Source organism: Heterodontus francisci, chromosome 27 (genome assembly GCF_036365525.1).
Source record: "Heterodontus francisci isolate sHetFra1 chromosome 27, sHetFra1.hap1, whole genome shotgun sequence".
NCBI classification, from domain to species: domain Eukaryota; kingdom Metazoa; phylum Chordata; class Chondrichthyes; order Heterodontiformes; family Heterodontidae; genus Heterodontus; species Heterodontus francisci.
This window is the reverse complement of record NC_090397.1, coordinates 21,505,475-21,524,156: the sequence shown is the minus strand read 5'-3', so window position 1 is coordinate 21,524,156 and position 18,682 is coordinate 21,505,475. Positions and strand designations below refer to the sequence as shown.

At 43.2% G+C, this 18,682-nt stretch overlaps 1 protein-coding gene across 4 annotated transcripts in view; it reads left to right on the top strand.

Annotated features, from left to right (window-relative positions):
* The window catches only part of ptpro (protein tyrosine phosphatase receptor type O), a 178,655-nt gene that overhangs the window by 82,789 nt on the left and 77,184 nt on the right, over window positions 1-18,682 (top strand). For 2 of the 4 annotated variants that reach the window (XM_068058984.1, XM_068058985.1), the window contains exons 3-6: window positions 5,068-5,229; window positions 7,817-7,969; window positions 12,580-13,032; window positions 14,142-14,303. In XM_068058984.1, coding sequence (XP_067915085.1) covers window positions 5,068-5,229; window positions 7,817-7,969; window positions 12,580-13,032; window positions 14,142-14,303 — 930 coding nt within the window. Of the gene's footprint in view, window positions 1-814; window positions 930-5,067; window positions 5,230-6,283; window positions 6,353-7,816; window positions 7,970-12,579; window positions 13,033-14,141; window positions 14,304-18,682 lie in introns of those variants that run through there. The other 2 variants (XM_068058986.1, XM_068058987.1) reach the window with 2 other exon arrangements.

The window sequence follows — 18,682 nt, the reverse complement described above, 5'->3', positions numbered from 1 at the left end:
ATGGGATTATTTATGTGGGTAATTGTTCCAGAGGTGGAGTTTATAAGTTGATGTTGTCAAGCATAGAGGTCAAGGAATATGACTGGGGGGAAGAAACAGAGCAAAGGCCAGACCTAGTAATTTACTTAGCCAGTGTAAGTTTCACTAAATGATGCTGTGGTAGATTAATATCTGAACAGTTTTGATCTTGGTCTTGTGTCATGATCGGAGCTTCCCCACAGGAAATCATGAAGGAAAATGAGGTAATAAAACCAAAGGTAAGTCATCACACCCTGCTTTAATACTTTTCCTTAGTAGCTGACTTCAGAATTGTGTTGGTAAAGGACCAGCAGTATGCTGTTTGTCCATAGTGCTCAGGTACCCAAAGTAGTTGAAAAGGCTATTGGAAGGTTGGCCTTTATCTCAAGGGGATTGGAATTTATAAGTGAGAAGATAGTTGTACAGATGTTAAAGATTATAATCAGACATGGATTCCCCCAATCCAACCTCAATGCCTTGCCACCATTCCTTGGCACAGCTCCTTTTTACTTCTAAATTGAAATAGTAAATCATCCAAACCAACATTCGCCCATTAGAGTTTGGCAGATGAAGACCTCATGCTAATTTAGGCAATAGCAACTTCATAATATGTGTCTTCCCTCGAGCAGCTGTCAAGTCTGGGGCTACCTTACCTGCTTTACTGACTGAAGCATCTCTAGCTGAGAGTGTGCCAAACCTTGTAGACCCACACTTGTAAGATGTAATTTAATAAAGTGTCCAAAATTTAATCTGCAGGTTGCTTAGTTTGTGCTATACAGGAAAACGGTAGCTTCAAGTAACCACCAGGAAAATGTCTCTGTTTGAATACACATTCGTGCACATTGGGGCTGGAGCACATGAGTGGCAGATGCAGGCTCGCACCTCTGATTTCCCCAGTTGCCAGGTACAAGGTAATGTTTAATTAAGAGGATGGGAAACTCTGAGCTACTCGGATGTAGTAGCTAGTTACAGCTTTGTCTGAGGCCTGAAAATCAGGCAGGAGAGAATATAAAGAGGAGAGAAAAAAAAGGTTGTTAAGTGGTAGAAATCAAAAACCCAGACTATGGAAATAAAAACTGAAAATGCTGGAAATACTCAGCAGGTCAGGCAGCATCTGTGGAGAGAGAGAAAGAGTTACCATTTCAGGTTAATGGCCTTTCATCAGTCCTGTCTCAAAGTGCTGTTAACATGTGTACATCCCAGCAAACCTATCCTCCACAACACTGTGACCCATTTCAAGCACCACCACCACCTGCTTATTAGCTCAAATTTAGTATTATATCTTAAATAATCATGTCAATAATTATAGTCAAACCTGCTTTGTGGAGGAGGAGACTTTTGGGACTTTATAACAACTCAGTAAATGAAAGTGATGTTTCTGTTCTCTCCCTAATATTTATTTTATTTAAAACCAGACTGCAATGTATTGAGCCATTCCTTATTTTGTATCTGACACAAAGTCTGATCAAAAATTTCAGTGACAACTGGAGGCAACAGGAAAGGTAATGGCTGTCTAAATAAGAGTTAGTTTTACACCAAGACCTTAACCCAGTTAACACCTGCCAAAAACTTTCCCATGGGAATGTTACATCTTAAACATTTTGTGCTTCACCCATTTGCAATTTTTCTGTCCTCAAAAGTGTAGGAAACCCTGTGAAAACGGGTTAGGACAGCCTGTGCTGGTATAAATGCTTGAACAATATATCTGTACGACATGTGTCAAGTCTTTAATTATCACTCACCAACCCCTGTGAGCGGGTTCTTGTGTGGGATAGCAACTGAATATCCCAATTTACCAAGGCTGCTCCTGTTCACTCTCACTGCTCTCTGTTCTGACTTTTATAAACATGGGAAGCACAAGAAATTCAACAACAATTAATTGTAATTCTGAGCTGCCATGTTCTTCTTTAACCTCTTGCTCGTTCCCATCCACCTCCTCCATTAATAATGATTTATTAGATCAGTTCATGATTAACAGCATAAAAGACATCACTGTGAGATCACATTTTGAATTGCTTTCCTTGATCAATTTGTGTTTATATGTTGGCCTAAATATAAAGTTTGCATTTGATATTTTGCAATGGACTGTGCCACAACATCTAATTGGATGAAGAGAAACACAGTACGGTGATTTTCTGATTTTGTGATCCAACCTGAAAATAGTTGTTCCTAATCAGTACACAATGTCTTTCTACTGTTCCCTCCAGTTATGTCCCTGTGCTTCCATTGCAGCTCCTATGATTGCTGGTATCTGCACTATCATCTAATAAAGAATTCAATATTGACGCCTTCAGATTTTTCCATTTTGATATACGGAAACACATTCAATAACTACAGTAAATGAAGTTCGTAATCCCATAATCCCATCCAACCATATTTAACTGGAAATTCCATTATGCACAATTCCCTGTCTGAGGTCTAATTGTACTTGCTTGTGCACACATTATTGGGTTATATTTCCCACCGGACATAACTTGTTATTCCAGTCAGCTGTTATTTAAGGTCAACATCAACAGCCTAGTGTACTTGATGTTGTATTGACTATTTAATTGTTTTACAGTTGCCTGTGCAGGAAACGAGAGTGACAGTGTTGATCAGTATCATTTTCATCTAGTATGAGGAATACACTAAGTTTCATGATAAAAAAAAAATGTTAAAATGACACTTAGGGCGGCACAGTGGCGCAGTGGTTAGCACTGCAGCCTCACAGCTCCAGCGACCCGGGTTCAATTCTGGGTGCTGCCTGTGTGGAGTTTGCAAGTTCTCCCTGTGTTTGCGTGGGTTTTCTCCGGGTGCTCCGGTTTCCTCCCACATGCCAAAGACTTGCAGGTTGGTAGGTAAATTGGCTATTATAAATTGCCACTAGTATAGATAGGTGGTAGGGAAATATAGGGACAGGTGGGGATGTGGTAGGAAAATGGGATTAGTGTAGGATTAGTATAAATGGGTGGTTGATGGTCGGCACAGACTCAGTGGGCTGAAGGGCCTGTTTCAGTGCTGTATCTCTTAAAAAAAAAATAGCAGAACAGCTGCACTAGGCGGCAATATAATATGCTAGAGTGTTAAGTTGCTGTTTTGTGTTCTCCGTTTCCTAGCAAGCAAGTTCCTAATCTTGGCTATGCTATCAGGGGAAGAGATACTCTGGTCAACATGAATAGAGGGAGGATTTTCTTTAAAAAAAATGCAGGTTAAGGCGATACATTCAAATACTTCAGAAGAGTGACATTGCCAGAGAGCAGAGAAGAGATTGCTTGACACAGGAGGGGATGGAATTTATTGACCTAAAGTATCATCCTTGTTCAATGGTAACATTCTTGCCTCTAAGTCAGAAGGCTCTGGTTTCAAACCTCCCTCCAGGATTTGAGTAGATCATCTAGGCTGACACTTCAGTGCAATAATGAAGGGCTGAACTTTACCAGCCCCTCGATGCCGTGGGTCGTGGTGGGGAGGCCCATAAAATGCTAGCCTCGACCCACGACACTGAGAAGGCCCCGCCGTAAATTAGCGGCGGCGGTGAGGCCTTGTTGCGGCCCCCGCATTACAATATTGAAATTAGATAAATTGAAATGCAAATTAACCTACCTGCCGCCGCCGACTGTCCCACGCCAATTTTACGGCCAAGCAGCCGCAACTCACGTGCCTTCGGAACTCCATTGGAGTTCTGAGGCGAGACGCTGGTGGGGAGGGGGGAGGAATAAAATTATCAGGGCGGGGGGGCGGGGAAAACTATTCCTATTGGTTGTGGAGATGGTGGGAAGGGGCTGAAGGGCAAAAGTGAAGTGGCTGGGGGAGCAAGTTGGGGTTGGGAATAAAAGTCATGTTGTCCATCTTGCCCCAAAAACAAACATTGGTGGGGGGGGTGGGTGGGAAAGGGCCTCCAGTATTTATTGCAATTTATACACTCAATGCACCAAAATATCACTTTAAAAGTTAAAATTACTTCTAAGGGCTTGCAGCCCTTTAGAAATGGCAATGGCGTCAGGTGCCTTTACGTCATAGGGGCGGCCGCTCCGCCCCCTCCATTTAAATGAGCCCCCGTGTGTAATATCGCGGGGGCTCTGTGGCAGCACTTCCATGTCAGATGGCTGTTGACCTCACAGCACTGCTGTGGAACTTGGCGCGCTGATAAAATTCAGCCCCTTGCCTTCCTTGAGGCATTAAACTGAGATCCTGGTGGCCCCCTCAAGTGTACATGAAAGGTCCCACGTCACTACTTGAAGAAGAGCAGAGGAGCTGCCCCAGTGTCCTGGACAATATTTATCCCTCAACCAACATAATTAAAACAGATTAACTGGTCTTTATCTCATTGCTGTTTGTGGAACCTTGCTATGTGCACATTTGCCTACAGAACATCAGTGACTACACTTCAAAAGTAATTCATTGGCTGTGGAACATTTTGGGACATCTATAGGATGTGAAAGGTCTTATAGAAATGCAAGTTCATTTGTTTACTTTTCCTAAAGAAGATGAGTAAAATAGTGCATTTTAATAATTGCAGATAAAGCACAGCCCTGTATTCAGATTCTTTTTTATGCATTCATAGGATGTGGACGTCACTGGCAAGGCCAGTATTTGTTGCCCATCCCTCTCTCGAGAAAGTGGTGGTGAGCCACCTTCTTGAACTGCTGCAGGCCACCCACAGTGCAGTTAGGGAGGGAGTTCCAGGTTTTTGATCCAGCAACAGTGAAGGAACAGCGATATAGTTCCAAGTCAGACTGGTGTGTGACTTGGAGAGGAACTTGCAGCTGTTCCCATGCATCTGCTGCCCTTGTCTTTCTAGGTGGTAGAGGTTGCAGATTTGGAAGGTGGTTCATATCGGAAAATTGAGTTCAGTTTTGATTGTTTTCCAAGCTGCTGATTTCTTCCTATAAACATGTTCCATTAGATGTCCCTCATAACAACAGACATTTCCTGGATTCCTTATGGAAGCCACATGAAAGCTGATTTGAGAGCTTTGTGCAATTAGTCTCCATCGGAGCTATTTTGTTGCTCATTCACATTTGTATTAAATGGTTTTTCTATAACTGGCACTTCCTCTGTCTTTGCTAGAACCACTCCCTGTCAACAGTGTGGCTATATATGACTACAAGCAGTCCCCACAAACTGGAGTCCTGTTTGACATTCAATATCCAAAGCAGACCACCAACTTTTTCTCAAGATTAAAATTAAGCTACTTTGAAGGCAATTATTATCGATCATCGCTCCATAAGGGTAAGAAAACATCAAGCAACTGGGTAATCTCTAATTTCCACCAATGTGTTTGCAGTGCATAAAAGGGTTTTCTTAAGTTAATTGCTGATTATGATCCAAAAGTATGTTAAAACAGATTGTACTTGAATGGCTAATTCTAGTTGGAGCAATAAATTCCAGTGCATTTCATGATGTGGAAAAGTGGGTCAAGGTAGGTGAGTAAGTTGAAAAATCAGTTGCAAGTTTTCTACATTGCAACAGTGATAGTACTTCAAAAAAGCACTTTGAGATGTCCGGTGGTCGTGAAAGGTGCTACATAAGTGCAAGTCTTCCTTTTTTTTCTTTCAAGAGAACTAATTTGCAGGGCTATGGGGAAAAAGTTGGTATGTGGGACTATTTGGATTGCTCTTTCAGAGAGCCAGCACAGACATGGTCTTCTGTGCTCTGATTATATGATTCTAGGAAATTAAACTTTTTCATCGTTCTTCAAGTATCCACTGCCCATAGGCACTGCCAAGCTTCCACAGAACCAACCAAATGCTTTTGTCAAGGCAGCTTTGTTGCTTTTTGACTCATGGAATATCTCCCATTTATCATCAAATGTATTAAAAGATTGCAGATTCTTTAGAAAATCACCATACTTCCTCATTGGTAGAATTTACTGCACTAATGTTCTTCCAACCAGGCCTTCCTGTCTCTTGCCCTGTCTCCCCCTCCAGCCTCTGCCCGCCCTCAGGTTCTTTCCTCCCCCGCCCCACTCTCCTATCTTCTTTCCCACTCACTGAAAAAGCTGTAGAGCCTCGGTAAATTGCCCTGATTTTGAATGTTGCACACTGGTAAACATTCACAACTCGATGAATTTCCAAAAGTAATCTTTCATGTAAGGTAGTTGGAGACCTGCGAAGAATTCTACCTAAATGTTAACTTGCTAATTTTTGAACCCTTTCCTCCAATTACGTGACATAGCAACTCCCATTATCTTCAGAAGATTAGATTGGACGAGGCTGCACAGCACAGGCTAAACCTATAGCCACATCGCACAATTATTCTGTACAAAAAGCATGTACTTCAGAATGAATTACAGATTGTAACACAATCCCAGGTTATGTTGACCACAAATGTCGTGTGAAGCATTGTATAAAAGGTAAGTGATTTAACATTTAACGAATGCATGGTCAAAGTGATCTACTGGACTGGTTTTGCTCACCTTAGGGGGTCGTAAAGGAATTTTCCAGATCATTCCCTCCTTTTTGGCCCTCGGTTGTCCTGGAGATTTTTTTTTGCCTCTCCCAGGGATTACATACCTGCAGGAGGTTAGGAGGTGTCTAGTTATGAGGCTCCAGGCACTACAATTGTGGGGCCGGTTTCATGGACCAGCTACTCTTTTCCTGCCCATCATGTTCAACCTTCAGCAATGTGCCTTTTGACACGCTCAAACGCAATTGTTTGTAAATGATGAAGGGTGTTTGATTATTGATGGGGTGAGATTTTAACTCATTCAAAACCAACCCGATGGAGTCTGATGTGTTTTCGCTTGACGCCAACATTGCAAATTATAGTGTAACTGCAGCCTGAATCCAGAGTCAGAGCCTGACCTGACAAGGAGTGAGTCAGAGTGAGATTCCTTGGAAAGATAGATTGCTTCACAATTGGCTAGGGCCTCCATACTCAATTCACACAATACACATTTAACTTAGGTGTTAAATCTCATCAGGCCAATTCTACACTTGCAACGCAAACAAAATGAATTCCGAACACGAGTAACAAACATTTTATTGCCGAGCTAATATGTTCCTTTTCTTGAGATAATGGACTGTAAACAGTTGCTCGGGTACAAACTATGTTCTTTCCCCATGTTGGCTGTAGGAATGTGGTCTTATAGAAATTGTCCTTCTGACACCTTCCTATCTAACTTCTCACTGCATAATGGCCATACTGTGTTGGAATATTGGGAGCAACTTTCCACGTGAGCATTGGCAGCAGGAAATCTCTCTCATAATCACCATTTATCGGAAATTCATGGGCAGCAGGTGGAATTACCTCCCACAAGTGCGACTTGCAAAATTAATCCCCTTCTTCTTCTTTGGCCTCCTTATCTCGAGAGACAATGGGTGAGCGCCTGGAGGTGGTCAGTGGTGTGTGGAGCAGCGCCTGGAGTGGCTATAAAGGCCAATTCTAGAGTGACAGGCTCTTCCACAGGTGCTGCATAAAAATTTGTTTGTCGGGGCTGTTACACAGTTGGCTCTCCCCTTGCGCTTTTGTCTTTTTTCCTGCCAACTGCTAAGTCTCTTTGACTCGCCACACTTTAGCCCCGCCTTTATGGCTGCCTGCCAGCTCTGGCGAACGCTGGCAACTGACTCCCACGACTTGTGATCAATGTCACAGGACTTCATGTCGTGTTTGCAGACGTCTTTAAAGCGGAGACATGGACGGCCATTGGGTCTGATACCTGTGGCGAGCTCGCTGCACAATGTGTCTTTGGGGATCCTGCCATCTTCCATGCGGCTCACATGGCCAATCCCCTTCTGAAACCATCTAAATATTCACAACGTTTATTGCACGATATAACTGTGCTGTGTTGTTTATTGTCTACTATTTGTTTAAACAGATTTTCTGAAAGGCAAATTAATTTTCAACACTTGGCTACCTGGGACATGCTACAGTAACATTACATTCCAACTGGTGGCAGAGGCTAATGTCAATAGAGTTCCATTAATGGAGTACAGTGCTGTTGGTCATGAGCCAAAACATCACCGAACAGGTAAAAACTCAATTCATATGCTTTTCCAAGATAGTGCCTCAGTAACATGGAAAAATCAGTGGTAGCAACGAGAACTGGTAGTCCCAGGGCAACTAGATTCTCATCCATTCATATAGAACTGAAATGTTTTATTGGCTTTCAGGCAGGGATATCTCATGGAAGTACACCATTCTCAGTGTATGAATGAGGCTTCGTTCCTTTAGACTAACTTTTGACAACACCGCTGTCTTGGCTAAAAGAGAGACTATCAATCCAAAAGCGAGATGGGATTAAAAGTTGGAAACAAAAACAAGAAATGCTGGATTCACTCAGCAGGTCTGGCAGCATCTGTGGAAAGAGAAGCAGAGTTAACGTTTCGGGTCAGTGACCCTTCTTCGGAACGAAGAAGGGTCACTGACCCGAAACGTTAACTCTGCTTCTCTTTCCACAGATGCTGCCAGACCTGCTGAGTGAATCCAGCATTTCTTGTTTTTGTTTCAGATTTCCAGCATCCGCAGTATTTTGCTTTTATTAAAAGTTGGAAAGTTGGGTTGGGGATGACATGTGGTGGGGAAGAGAGAATGAATTACTGTGTATTTCTGGTGGTTTCTTCAGATTAATAATAGATTAAAAGTGTGTTAGATATAATTAGATTTGCAGAGATGTAATAAATCACCTGTTTAAAGTGTGTTCTTCATATCACTGCAATGGAGTGAAGACCTATAACCTGAACACACCCACACCACCTGTGTTGATCAACCAGGATACTGCATTAACAATCGATGAACAAAGAACAAAGAACAGTACAGCACAGGAACAGGCCATTCGGCCCTCCAAGCCTGCGCCGATCTTGATGCCTGCCTAAACTAAAACCTTCTGCACTTCCGGGGACCGTATCCCTCTATTCCCATCCTATTCGTGTATTTGTCAAGATGCTTCTTAAACGGCCCTGCTTCCACCACCTCCCCCGGCAGCAAGTTCCAGTCACTCAGCACCCTCTGTGTAGAACTTGCCTCGCACATCGACTCTAAACTTTGCCCCTCACACCTTAAACCTATGTCCCCTAGTAACTGACTCTTCCACGCTGGGAAAAAGCTTCTGACTATCCACTCTGTCCATGCCGCTCATAACTTTGTAAACCTCTATCATGTCGCCCCTCCACCTCCGTCGTTCCAGTGAAAACAATCCGAGTTTATCCAACCTCTCCTCATAGCTAATGCCCTCCAGACCAGGCAACATCCTAGTAAACCTCTTCTGTACCCTCTCCAAAGCCTCCACGTCCTTCTGGCAGTGTGGCGACCAGAATTGCATGCAATATTCTAAGTGTGGCCTAACTAAAGTTCTGTACAGCTGCAGCATGACTTGCCAATTTTTATACTCTATGCCCCGACCGATGAAGGCAAGCATGCCATAAGCCTTCTTGACTACCTTATCCACCTGCATTGCCACTTTCAGTGACCTGTGGACCTGTACGCCCAGATCTCTCTGCCTGTCAATACTCCTAAGGGTTCTGCCATTTACTGTATACCTCCCACCTGCATTAGACCTTCCAAAATGCATTACCTCACATTTGTCCGGATTAAACTCCATCTGCCATTTCTCCGCCCAAGTCTCCAACCGATCTATATCCTGCTGTATCCTCTGACAATCCTCATCACTATCCGCAACTCCACCAACCTTTGTGTCGTCTGTAAACTTATTAATCAGACCAGCTACATTTTCCTCCAAATCATTTATATATACTACAAACAGCAAAAGTCCCAGCACTGATCCCTGCGGAACACCAATAGTCACATCCCTCCATTTAGAAAAGCACCCTTCCACTGCTACCCTCTGTCTTCTATGACCGAGCCAGTTCTGTATCCATCTTGCCAGCTCACCTCTGATCCCATGTGACTTCACCTTTTGTACCAGTCTGCCATGAGGGACCTTGTCAAAGGCTTTACTGAAGTCCATATCGATAACATCCACTGCCCTTCCTTCATCAATCATCTTCGTCACTTCCTCAAAAAACTCAATCAAGTTAGTGAGACACGACCTCCCCTTCACAAAACCATGCTGCCTCTTGCTAATAAGTTCGTTTGTTTCCAAATGGGAGTAAATCCTGTCCCGAAGAATCCTCTCTAATAATTTTCCTACCACTGCCGTAAGGCTCACCGGCCTATAATTTCCTGGATTACCCTTGCTACCCCTCTTAAACAAAGGAACAACATTGGCTATTCTCCAGTCCTCTGGGACCTTGCCTGTAGCCAATGAGGATACAAAAATTTCTGTCAAGGCCCCAGCAATTTCTTCCCTTGCCTCCCTCAGTATTCTGGGGTACTATATGTAGGAAAGAGCTGTGCTTCCTGCCAGTTTGTCTTGCAGTATCAGTGTTAGAAACTGTAGATCACCATTCTGCTCTTCCAGCTGGAAGGGAATGTTACAGAGTTAACCATATGAAAAAAACTCCACTGTGAAAAAAGGCTTTTCAGCCCATCAAGCCACTCCACCCAGACTCCATTTCACCAGTTGGTCTTCTAGGGAAACTGCTTGATTTCTCTGACTTCCCTTGAAAAAAACTAAACAAGCAGTGTTGTAATTGTTGGTTATGGAGACACTCATCTATTTTTTTTAAGGTACCGATTGATCTAACTCAATGATCTTCTCTGAGAGCTTGTCCCAGATGTTGACAAACATTTGAGAATTTTTCCCCCAATTTCTAAACTCATTCAAAGAGTGTGAACTTAATAGTTGTGAATTAATGGTTCATCGGTTATTTCTGCCATATCAATAGCTGTCATTATTTAGAAAATTTCAGTCTCCAGCAAAAATAAGTTAAGTTACTTGATGCTCTCTTCATTTCTTAGTCCCCAAAGACCTAGAATTATCCTGCTCACCCTTTTTTGAACCTTCTTTAATGTGGCTGTATGTTTTTTGAGGTAGGATACATGGAACTGTGTACCCTACTCCAAAATGGGACTGTCCAATGGTCTGTAAAATGTCAATATAAATTGTTCTTTCTTGTTGTTCATTGTCCTCCTTATGTGCCCAGTATCTGTTTATCTTATGAACTACTATCTCACACTGACCAGATGCTTTCTGAATATGATCAATAGTTACTTTCAAAATCTACTCTTTTTGGCTTCTGCCAATGGTGAAATTCTAGCTATGTCCTCCTTTTTAAGTGTGGATCCCAGTGAGATTAGGCTTGCCTAATTCCACAATTCCATTGACCTACATACAATAGGACTCTTTCCCGTTTACTGTTACCTGTTCCAATATCCATTAGCCTACTATTTGTTATTCGTTCATAGGATGTCAGCATTGCTGGCAAGGTCAGCAATTGCCAATCCCTAATTTTCATTGAGCAGGTGTTGGTGAGCTTTGAACCACTTCAGTCCGTGTCGTGTAGGTTCATCCACAGTGCTGTTAGGGAGGGCATTCCAAGATTCTGACCCAATAACAGTGAAGGAACAGCGATATATTTCCAAGTCAGGATGGTGTGTGGCGTATAGGGTAACTTGCAGGTGATGGTGTTCCCATGTGTCTGCTGTCCTTGTCCTTTTAGGTGGTAGATGTCATGGGTTTGGAAGGGCTTGTGAAGGAGCATTGGCAAGCTGCTGCAGTGCATCGTGTAGATGGTACACACTACTGCCTGTGCGCTGGTGTTGGAGGGGGTGAATGGTTAAGATGGTGGATAGGTTGCCGATCAAGCGCGCTGCTTTGTCGTGGAGGGTGTCGAGCTTCTTGAGTGTTGTTGGAACTGCACTCATCCAGGCAAGTGGAGCGTATTCCACCACACTCCTGACTTGTGCCTTGTAGATGGTGGAAAGGCTTTGGGGAGTCAGGAGGTGAGTTATTCACTGCAGAATTCCCAGCCTCTGACTTGCTCTTGTAGCCATAACATTTATATGGCTAGTCCAGTTAAGTTTCTGGTCAATGGTATCCCCCCCAGGATGTTGATGGTGGGGGATTCAGCGATGAAAATTATTCCACATCAAAATCCATCAGTAATCTCAATGCATCTTAACAAAAAGTCTTATCAAATATAAATAATCACTTTTCTACTTGTTACCTCCCCTCAGAGCCATCGTTAAAATTTATTGATCTCCTACTACAGAAACTCATGTTTCATATTACTCACAAATATTGTAAACAACAGCAGTCCCAAAGCAAATCACTGTGGGACCCAACTTTGCATAATTAACTCTGTGTAAATTTTACAGCAACCTTTCCTGGCACAGAGCTTCATGAACAAGAACAGCTCATAAGAGTTCAGGCACAGATTTGAGGTCAGCACGATTTGCTGTTAAAATGGATGTCGTGAGGGGTACAAATCTGGTGCATTGACCTTTCAACTAAATTCTCGACATGAGCTCCAGTCATGTGAAAGTCTAACCTGGGAGCCGTAAATTCTCAAAATAATGCAGTGCGTCAACAATAACAAAACAATGTGCATCACGTGTGCAGAAAAAGTACATATCCTTTCAGGCGGGTTTTGAAAACTCTTTTGTTGCTGGGTGGCTGAATTCAACATTGAAGTATAGTGTACAAAACTCTTTCAAAAACGTAGAATAAAAAAATTTCAGTCAGCCTGACTTTATTTAATACCTCATCGATAAGAAAATCTCTTTGTTTTCCCTTGACAGTTCCCTACTCCCCAAGCAATGTGTCGATGAAAATTGTATACAGAAGAAGTCAATCTGCTGGTGAAATTCATGCTGGTCATGAACAGTTTTTACTCAACACTAACAAAACTGTGAATGAGGGAAATAACGTGATTGGTACTGAGGTCAATGATCTTGCAGCAAATGAGTCAGTCGGTTGGGGAGATTATAAATTGACCAATGAAGATGACGAGAGAATGATCGCTAACTGGGCGTTGGAGTTCCAACCAGACAGTAAAGAGATTTCAGCAAGTGGAAGCGATTATTTAGATATAGTGAATGCCACTGAAGAAGATACGCAAAATATTGTTTACACAACCACAGAGCCTGCACACTCTGCCACCAATCCGGAGACTGTTTGGCTTGTGCTCGAGTGGTTCCCTCCAAAGCCATTTACAGCTTATGACAGCTTCAACATTTACATCCAAAGGGAAGGTAAGCCAAGCTACCTATACCCCTACTGTAAAATACCACATATATTGGATTGTGTGATCTTATTCATTATTGTGGCTCAGTGAGTAGCACACTGGTCTTTAAACCAGAAGGTCATGGGTTCAAGCCCCACTCTAGAGACATAGGCACATAATCCAGGCTGATATTGAGGAAGTGCTGCACCATTGGAGGTGCTGTCTTTCAGATGAGACATTAAACCACGGCCTCATCTGCCTTCTCGGGTGGATGTAAAAGATCCTAGGGTACTATTTCAAAGAAGGGCAAGGGAGTTCTCCCCAGAATTCTGGCCCATATTTATCCATCAACCAACATCACTAACAAACAAATTATCTGGTCAGTGCTGCTTGCGGGAGCTTGCTGTGCACAAATTGGCTGCTATGTTTCCTACATTACAACAGTGACTACACTTCAAAAGTACTTAATTGGCTGTAAAGTGCTTTGATGTTCTGAAAGGTGCCATATGAATGCAAGTTCTTTCTTTACAATAGGTTGATTAATGAAATGGGGCTATAACATCGTAGCCCTGGTCTTTTTAACGAGTGAGGCTTCTATGGAATTAGTACTGTAGGAGCCATGTGCCAGGTGTCAGGCTACAGTCAGACTGTGTATTTTCTTAACTGTATTCCAGGAAAGAAAATATACTTAATAAAATTTGCATCCAGGAAAGTAGCCACAGATGTCCAAAAGAACCCTGCCACTCCCTTCAAAAGAAAACAGCAGAGGCACCTTCAAAATAAATTTTTTTCAATAAAGCGCTTAAAAGTCGCAGTGAATTAGAATCATAATTATTGTATTTTATCACCAGCATCTGGCCTGAGAAAAAAAAAAAATTTTAAGAAAAATTGTTCATTATCTGACGTTAAATGTGTTTCTTCCTCCACAATCTCTTGAGAAAGCAAAAACCTTAGGATACTGAAGTTCTCCCCACTCATCAGAAATTGTACAGCTTCTTCAGGATAGAACTAAAATGAACACATCCCATATGCTTAATCACTGCAGAGTACTGCACCAAAGATGCATTGTAAACAGTTTCAAAAGATTCAGCATTTTGCACATCGAAGCACATTTCAATATTACTCGTTCTCCTGCAGGAAACTCTGCTGACGTTTATACAGTCGAAAATAACAGCTATGTGTTCGAGACGGAACTGCGAGAGTCAGGGAAGTACGATGTAAATGTAACAACAGTCAGCTCCTTTGGAATCTGTCAAACTAGAGAGAGCTCATCCAAGAAAGCATTGACCTTTTACCTAAGTGAGTATATTGTTGCGTGGGGTGAATGAGATGGCTGTAGCAGGCAAATTCAATTTCAAGGTCCCTTTCTCGAGTTGAAATTTGTTACAATTCTACTAGGCCAGTAGAAAAAAGTCTCCACTGAAATTGCTCCAACACAAGACCACAAAAAATTGAACATGTACAACTGCCATTGTCATGTCCTCGGACTTGAGTGAGGCTTAGCTGAGTTTGGTGCAGGATATGAAGCAAAGACAGAGAGACAAAGACTACAGCAGCTGAACATAAAGGCTTCTCCATTTATTTTGTCTGAGTTTCACTTTCTCTTTGCTAGCATATGTGTTCTACAGCAGCCTCTAGAGTACACAATGTAAAATGCAATTGCAATGTCAACACATGACAGAACTACATCCCTCCCCTTAGTAGGTAAGAGACATAGCATGTTTCAATGTTTTGTTTCGAAAAATGTTAACAATCTGTGTTTCTGTGTTCTTGTGTGTTCTATAGCAGACTCCAAAGTACACAATGCAACTGCAATTTCAAAACACTTCATCACTACAGCCCCCACATCCAATTAGTTTGCCAGAAACAGAGGCATATCTATTACGTGCCGAGCAACCAATCTCAAAGCACGTGGTACATTCCTGTCCCCTGGAGCATCAGGCAATATAGATAACCCTCTAAACCACTGCCAAAACACAGGTTCCTAGGACTAACAGTCAGGTTTTATCTGCTGCCCGGTCTTTGACTCAGCCTTTTAAAATCAATCAGATGTAGAAAATGTGAGAGCTAGCAACAAGATGATATAATTATTGTTCCCCATACAGTGGTGCTGACCTTCAGAAAATCATTTTATAACTTCTGTAAAATGTATCCATGAATTTTATGTGGATAGAAGACACACTGAGCCATTTCTTTTTTTTTGTTTAAAAGCCGCACATCTGGTTTCCATCAGAACCATTTGACATTACTTGTGGCAGGAAAGCAATAAGTTTGTTGGTTTAAAAATATCTCATTAAAGCAGCTCAGAAAGGGGTTGGAACATGTTCTTGGACATGGCCACTGGAATTTTGCCATGGTTTGTAGATGATTAGGACAATGAAGAAAACAATGGGGAGGCAGTGGCATAGTGGTATTGTCACTGGATTAGCAGCCCAGAGACCCAGGGTATTTCTCTGAGGACATGGGTTCAGAACCCACCATAGCAGAAGATGAAATTTTAATTCAATTAATAAATCTGGAATTTAAAAAAAAGCTAGTCTAATGATGGCCACGAAACCATTGTTGATTGTTCTAAAAACCCATCTGGTTCACTAATGTCCTTTAGGGAAGGAAATCTGCTGTCCTTACCTGGTCTGGCCTAGATGTGACTTCAGACCCACTGCAATGTGGTTAACTCTTATATGCCCTCTGAAATGGCCTAGCAAGCCACTCAGTTGTATCTAACCGCTACGAAGTCAATAAAAAGGAATGAAACCAGACGGACCACCCGGCATCGACTTCGGCACCGGAAACGACAATGGCAAGCCCTGCCCTGTCGACCCTGCAAAGTCCTCCTTACTAACATGTGGGGGCTTGTGCCAAATTTGAGAGAGCTGTCCCACAGACCAGTCAAGAAACAGCCTGACATAGTCATACTCACGGAATCATACCTGACAGACAATGTCCCAGACACTGCCATCACCATCCCCAGGTATGTCCTGTCCCACTGGCAGGATAGACCCACCAGAGGTAGTGGTACAGTGGTATATAGTCGGGAGTTGCCCTAGGAGTCCTCAACATCGACTCCGGACCCCATGAAGTCTCATGGCATCAGATCAAACATGGACAAGGAAACCTCCTGCTGATTACCACCTACTACCCTCCCTCAGCTGATGAGTCAGCACTCTTCCATGTTGAACAGCACTTGGAGGAAGCACTGAGGGTGGCGAGGGCACAGAATGTAGGGGGAATTCAATGTCCATCACCAAGAGTGGCTCGGTAGCACCACTACTGACCGAGCTGGCCGAGTCCTAAAGGACATATCTGCTAGACTGGGTATGTGACAGGTGGTGAGGGAACCAACAAGAGAGGAAGACATACTTGACCTCGTCCTCACCAATCTGCCTGCCACAGATGCATCCGTCCATGACAGTATTGGTAGGAGTGACCTCCACACAGTCCTTGTGGAGACGAAGTCCCGCCTTCACATTGAGGATACCCACCATTGTGTTGTGTGGCATTATCACCATGCTGAATGGGATAGCTTTTGAACAGATCTAGCAATGCAAAACTGGTCATCCATGAGGCACTGTGGGCCATCAGCAGCAGCAGAATTGTACTCAACCACAATCTGTAACCTCATGACCCGGCATATCCCCCACTCTACCATTACCATCAAGCCAGGTGACCAATCCTGGTTCAATGAAGAGTGCAGGAGGGCATGCCAGGAGCAGCACCAGGCATACCTCAAAATGAGGTGTCAACCTGGTGAAGCCACAACACAGGACTATCTGTGTGCCAAACTGCGTAAGCAGCATGAAATATACAGAGCTAAGTGATCCCATAACCAACGGATCAGATCTAAGCTCTGCAGTCCTGCCACATCCAGCCGTGAATGGTGGTAGACAATTAAACAACTAACTGGAGGAGGTGGCTCCACAAATAACCCCATCCTCAATGATGGGGTTCCCAGCACATCAGTGTGAAAGATAAGGCTGAAGCATTTGCAACAATCTTCAGCCAGAAGTGCCGAGTTGATTATCCATCTTGGCCTCCTCCTGAAGTCCCCAGCATCACAGATGCCAGACTCCAGCGAATTCGATTCACTCCGTGTGATATCAAGAAACGACTGAAGGCACTGGATACTGCAAAGGCTATGGGCCCTGACAATATTCCGGCAATAGTACTGAAGACCTGTGCTCCAGAACTTGCTGCGCCCCTAGCCAATCTGTTCCAGTACAGCTATAACACTGGCATCTACACTGCAATGTGGAAAATTGCCCAGGTATGTCCTGTACAAAAAAAGCAGGACAAGTCCTACCCAGCCAATTACCACCCCATCAGCCTACTCTCAATCATTAGTAAAGTGATGGAAGGTGTCATCAACAGTGCCATCAAGCGGCACTTGCTTAGCAATAACCTGCTCAGTGACAGTCAGTTTGGGTTCCGCCAGGGCCACTAAGTTCCTGACCTCATTACAGCCTTGGTTCAAACATGGACAAAAGAGCTGAACTGGTGAGGTGAGAGTGACTGCGCTTGACATCAAGGCAGCATTTGACCGAGTATGGCATCAAGGAGCCCTAGCAAAGCTGAGGTCAATGGGAATCAGGAGGAAAACCCTCCGCTGGCTGGAGTCATACCAAGCGCAAAGGAAGATGGTTGTGGTTGTTGGAGGTCATTAATCTGATCTCCAGGACATCACTGCAGGAGTTCCTCAGGGTAGTGTCCTAGGCCCAACCATCTTCAGCTGCTTCATCAATGATCTTCCTTCAATCATAAGGTCAGAAGTGGGGATGTTCACTGATGACAGCACCATTCGTGACTCCTCAGATACCGAAGCAGTCCGTATAGAAATGGAGCAAGGCTTGGGCTGATAAGTGGCAAGTAACATTCGCGCCACACAAGTGCCAGGCAATGACCATCTCCAACAAGAGAGAATCTAACCATCTCCCCTTGACATTCAATGACATTACCATCGCTGAATCCCCCACTATCAACATCCGAGGGACTACCATTGACCAGAAACTGAACTGAAGTAGCCGTATAAATACCGTGGCTACAAAAGCAGGTCAGAGGCTAGGAATCCTGCTAGGAAGGCAGCTCACCACCACCTTCTCAAGGGCAATTAGGGATGGGCAATAAATGCTGGCCTGGCCAGCGACGCCCAAATCCCATGAATGAATTTAAAAAAAAGAATGAGGAGTCCCTACGCCACAGGCGGTGGAAAGTCAGACTTTTGACCTTACCAACCCAATTGTAACATTCCCAATTTTGTGTGATGCAATTTTCGGACAGGGTGAAGGCAGACATAAGGCTCATTTAAATATATCAATCTCTGGTGCTGTACATAATTTTACAATTTCTTCTAAGGCTTCAGCCCCATATAAAATGGGAACATTGTTGTTAAATAGATGAAACCTGCTTTGGAATATTTGTTGAAGAAAAGCATTGGTCTTTCAGATAAAGTTGAAGTCTAATATTTTGGAACATTTTGGCAGTAAACATTTACTTACTTGCTATTGACATTATTGTGTAATTTTTTTGCTCCCTTTTTGTATTTTTGCCAATTTACTGAAGCCTTCAGTTTGCTATGCAAAACGTTCCTGCAGTATTGGAATTTATTGCCGCAGAACAAGTTGTAGCCCAGAGGATTGGGTAGATGGGAATTCCTTTCCTTGTTCCCCCAGTGCTGCATGAAT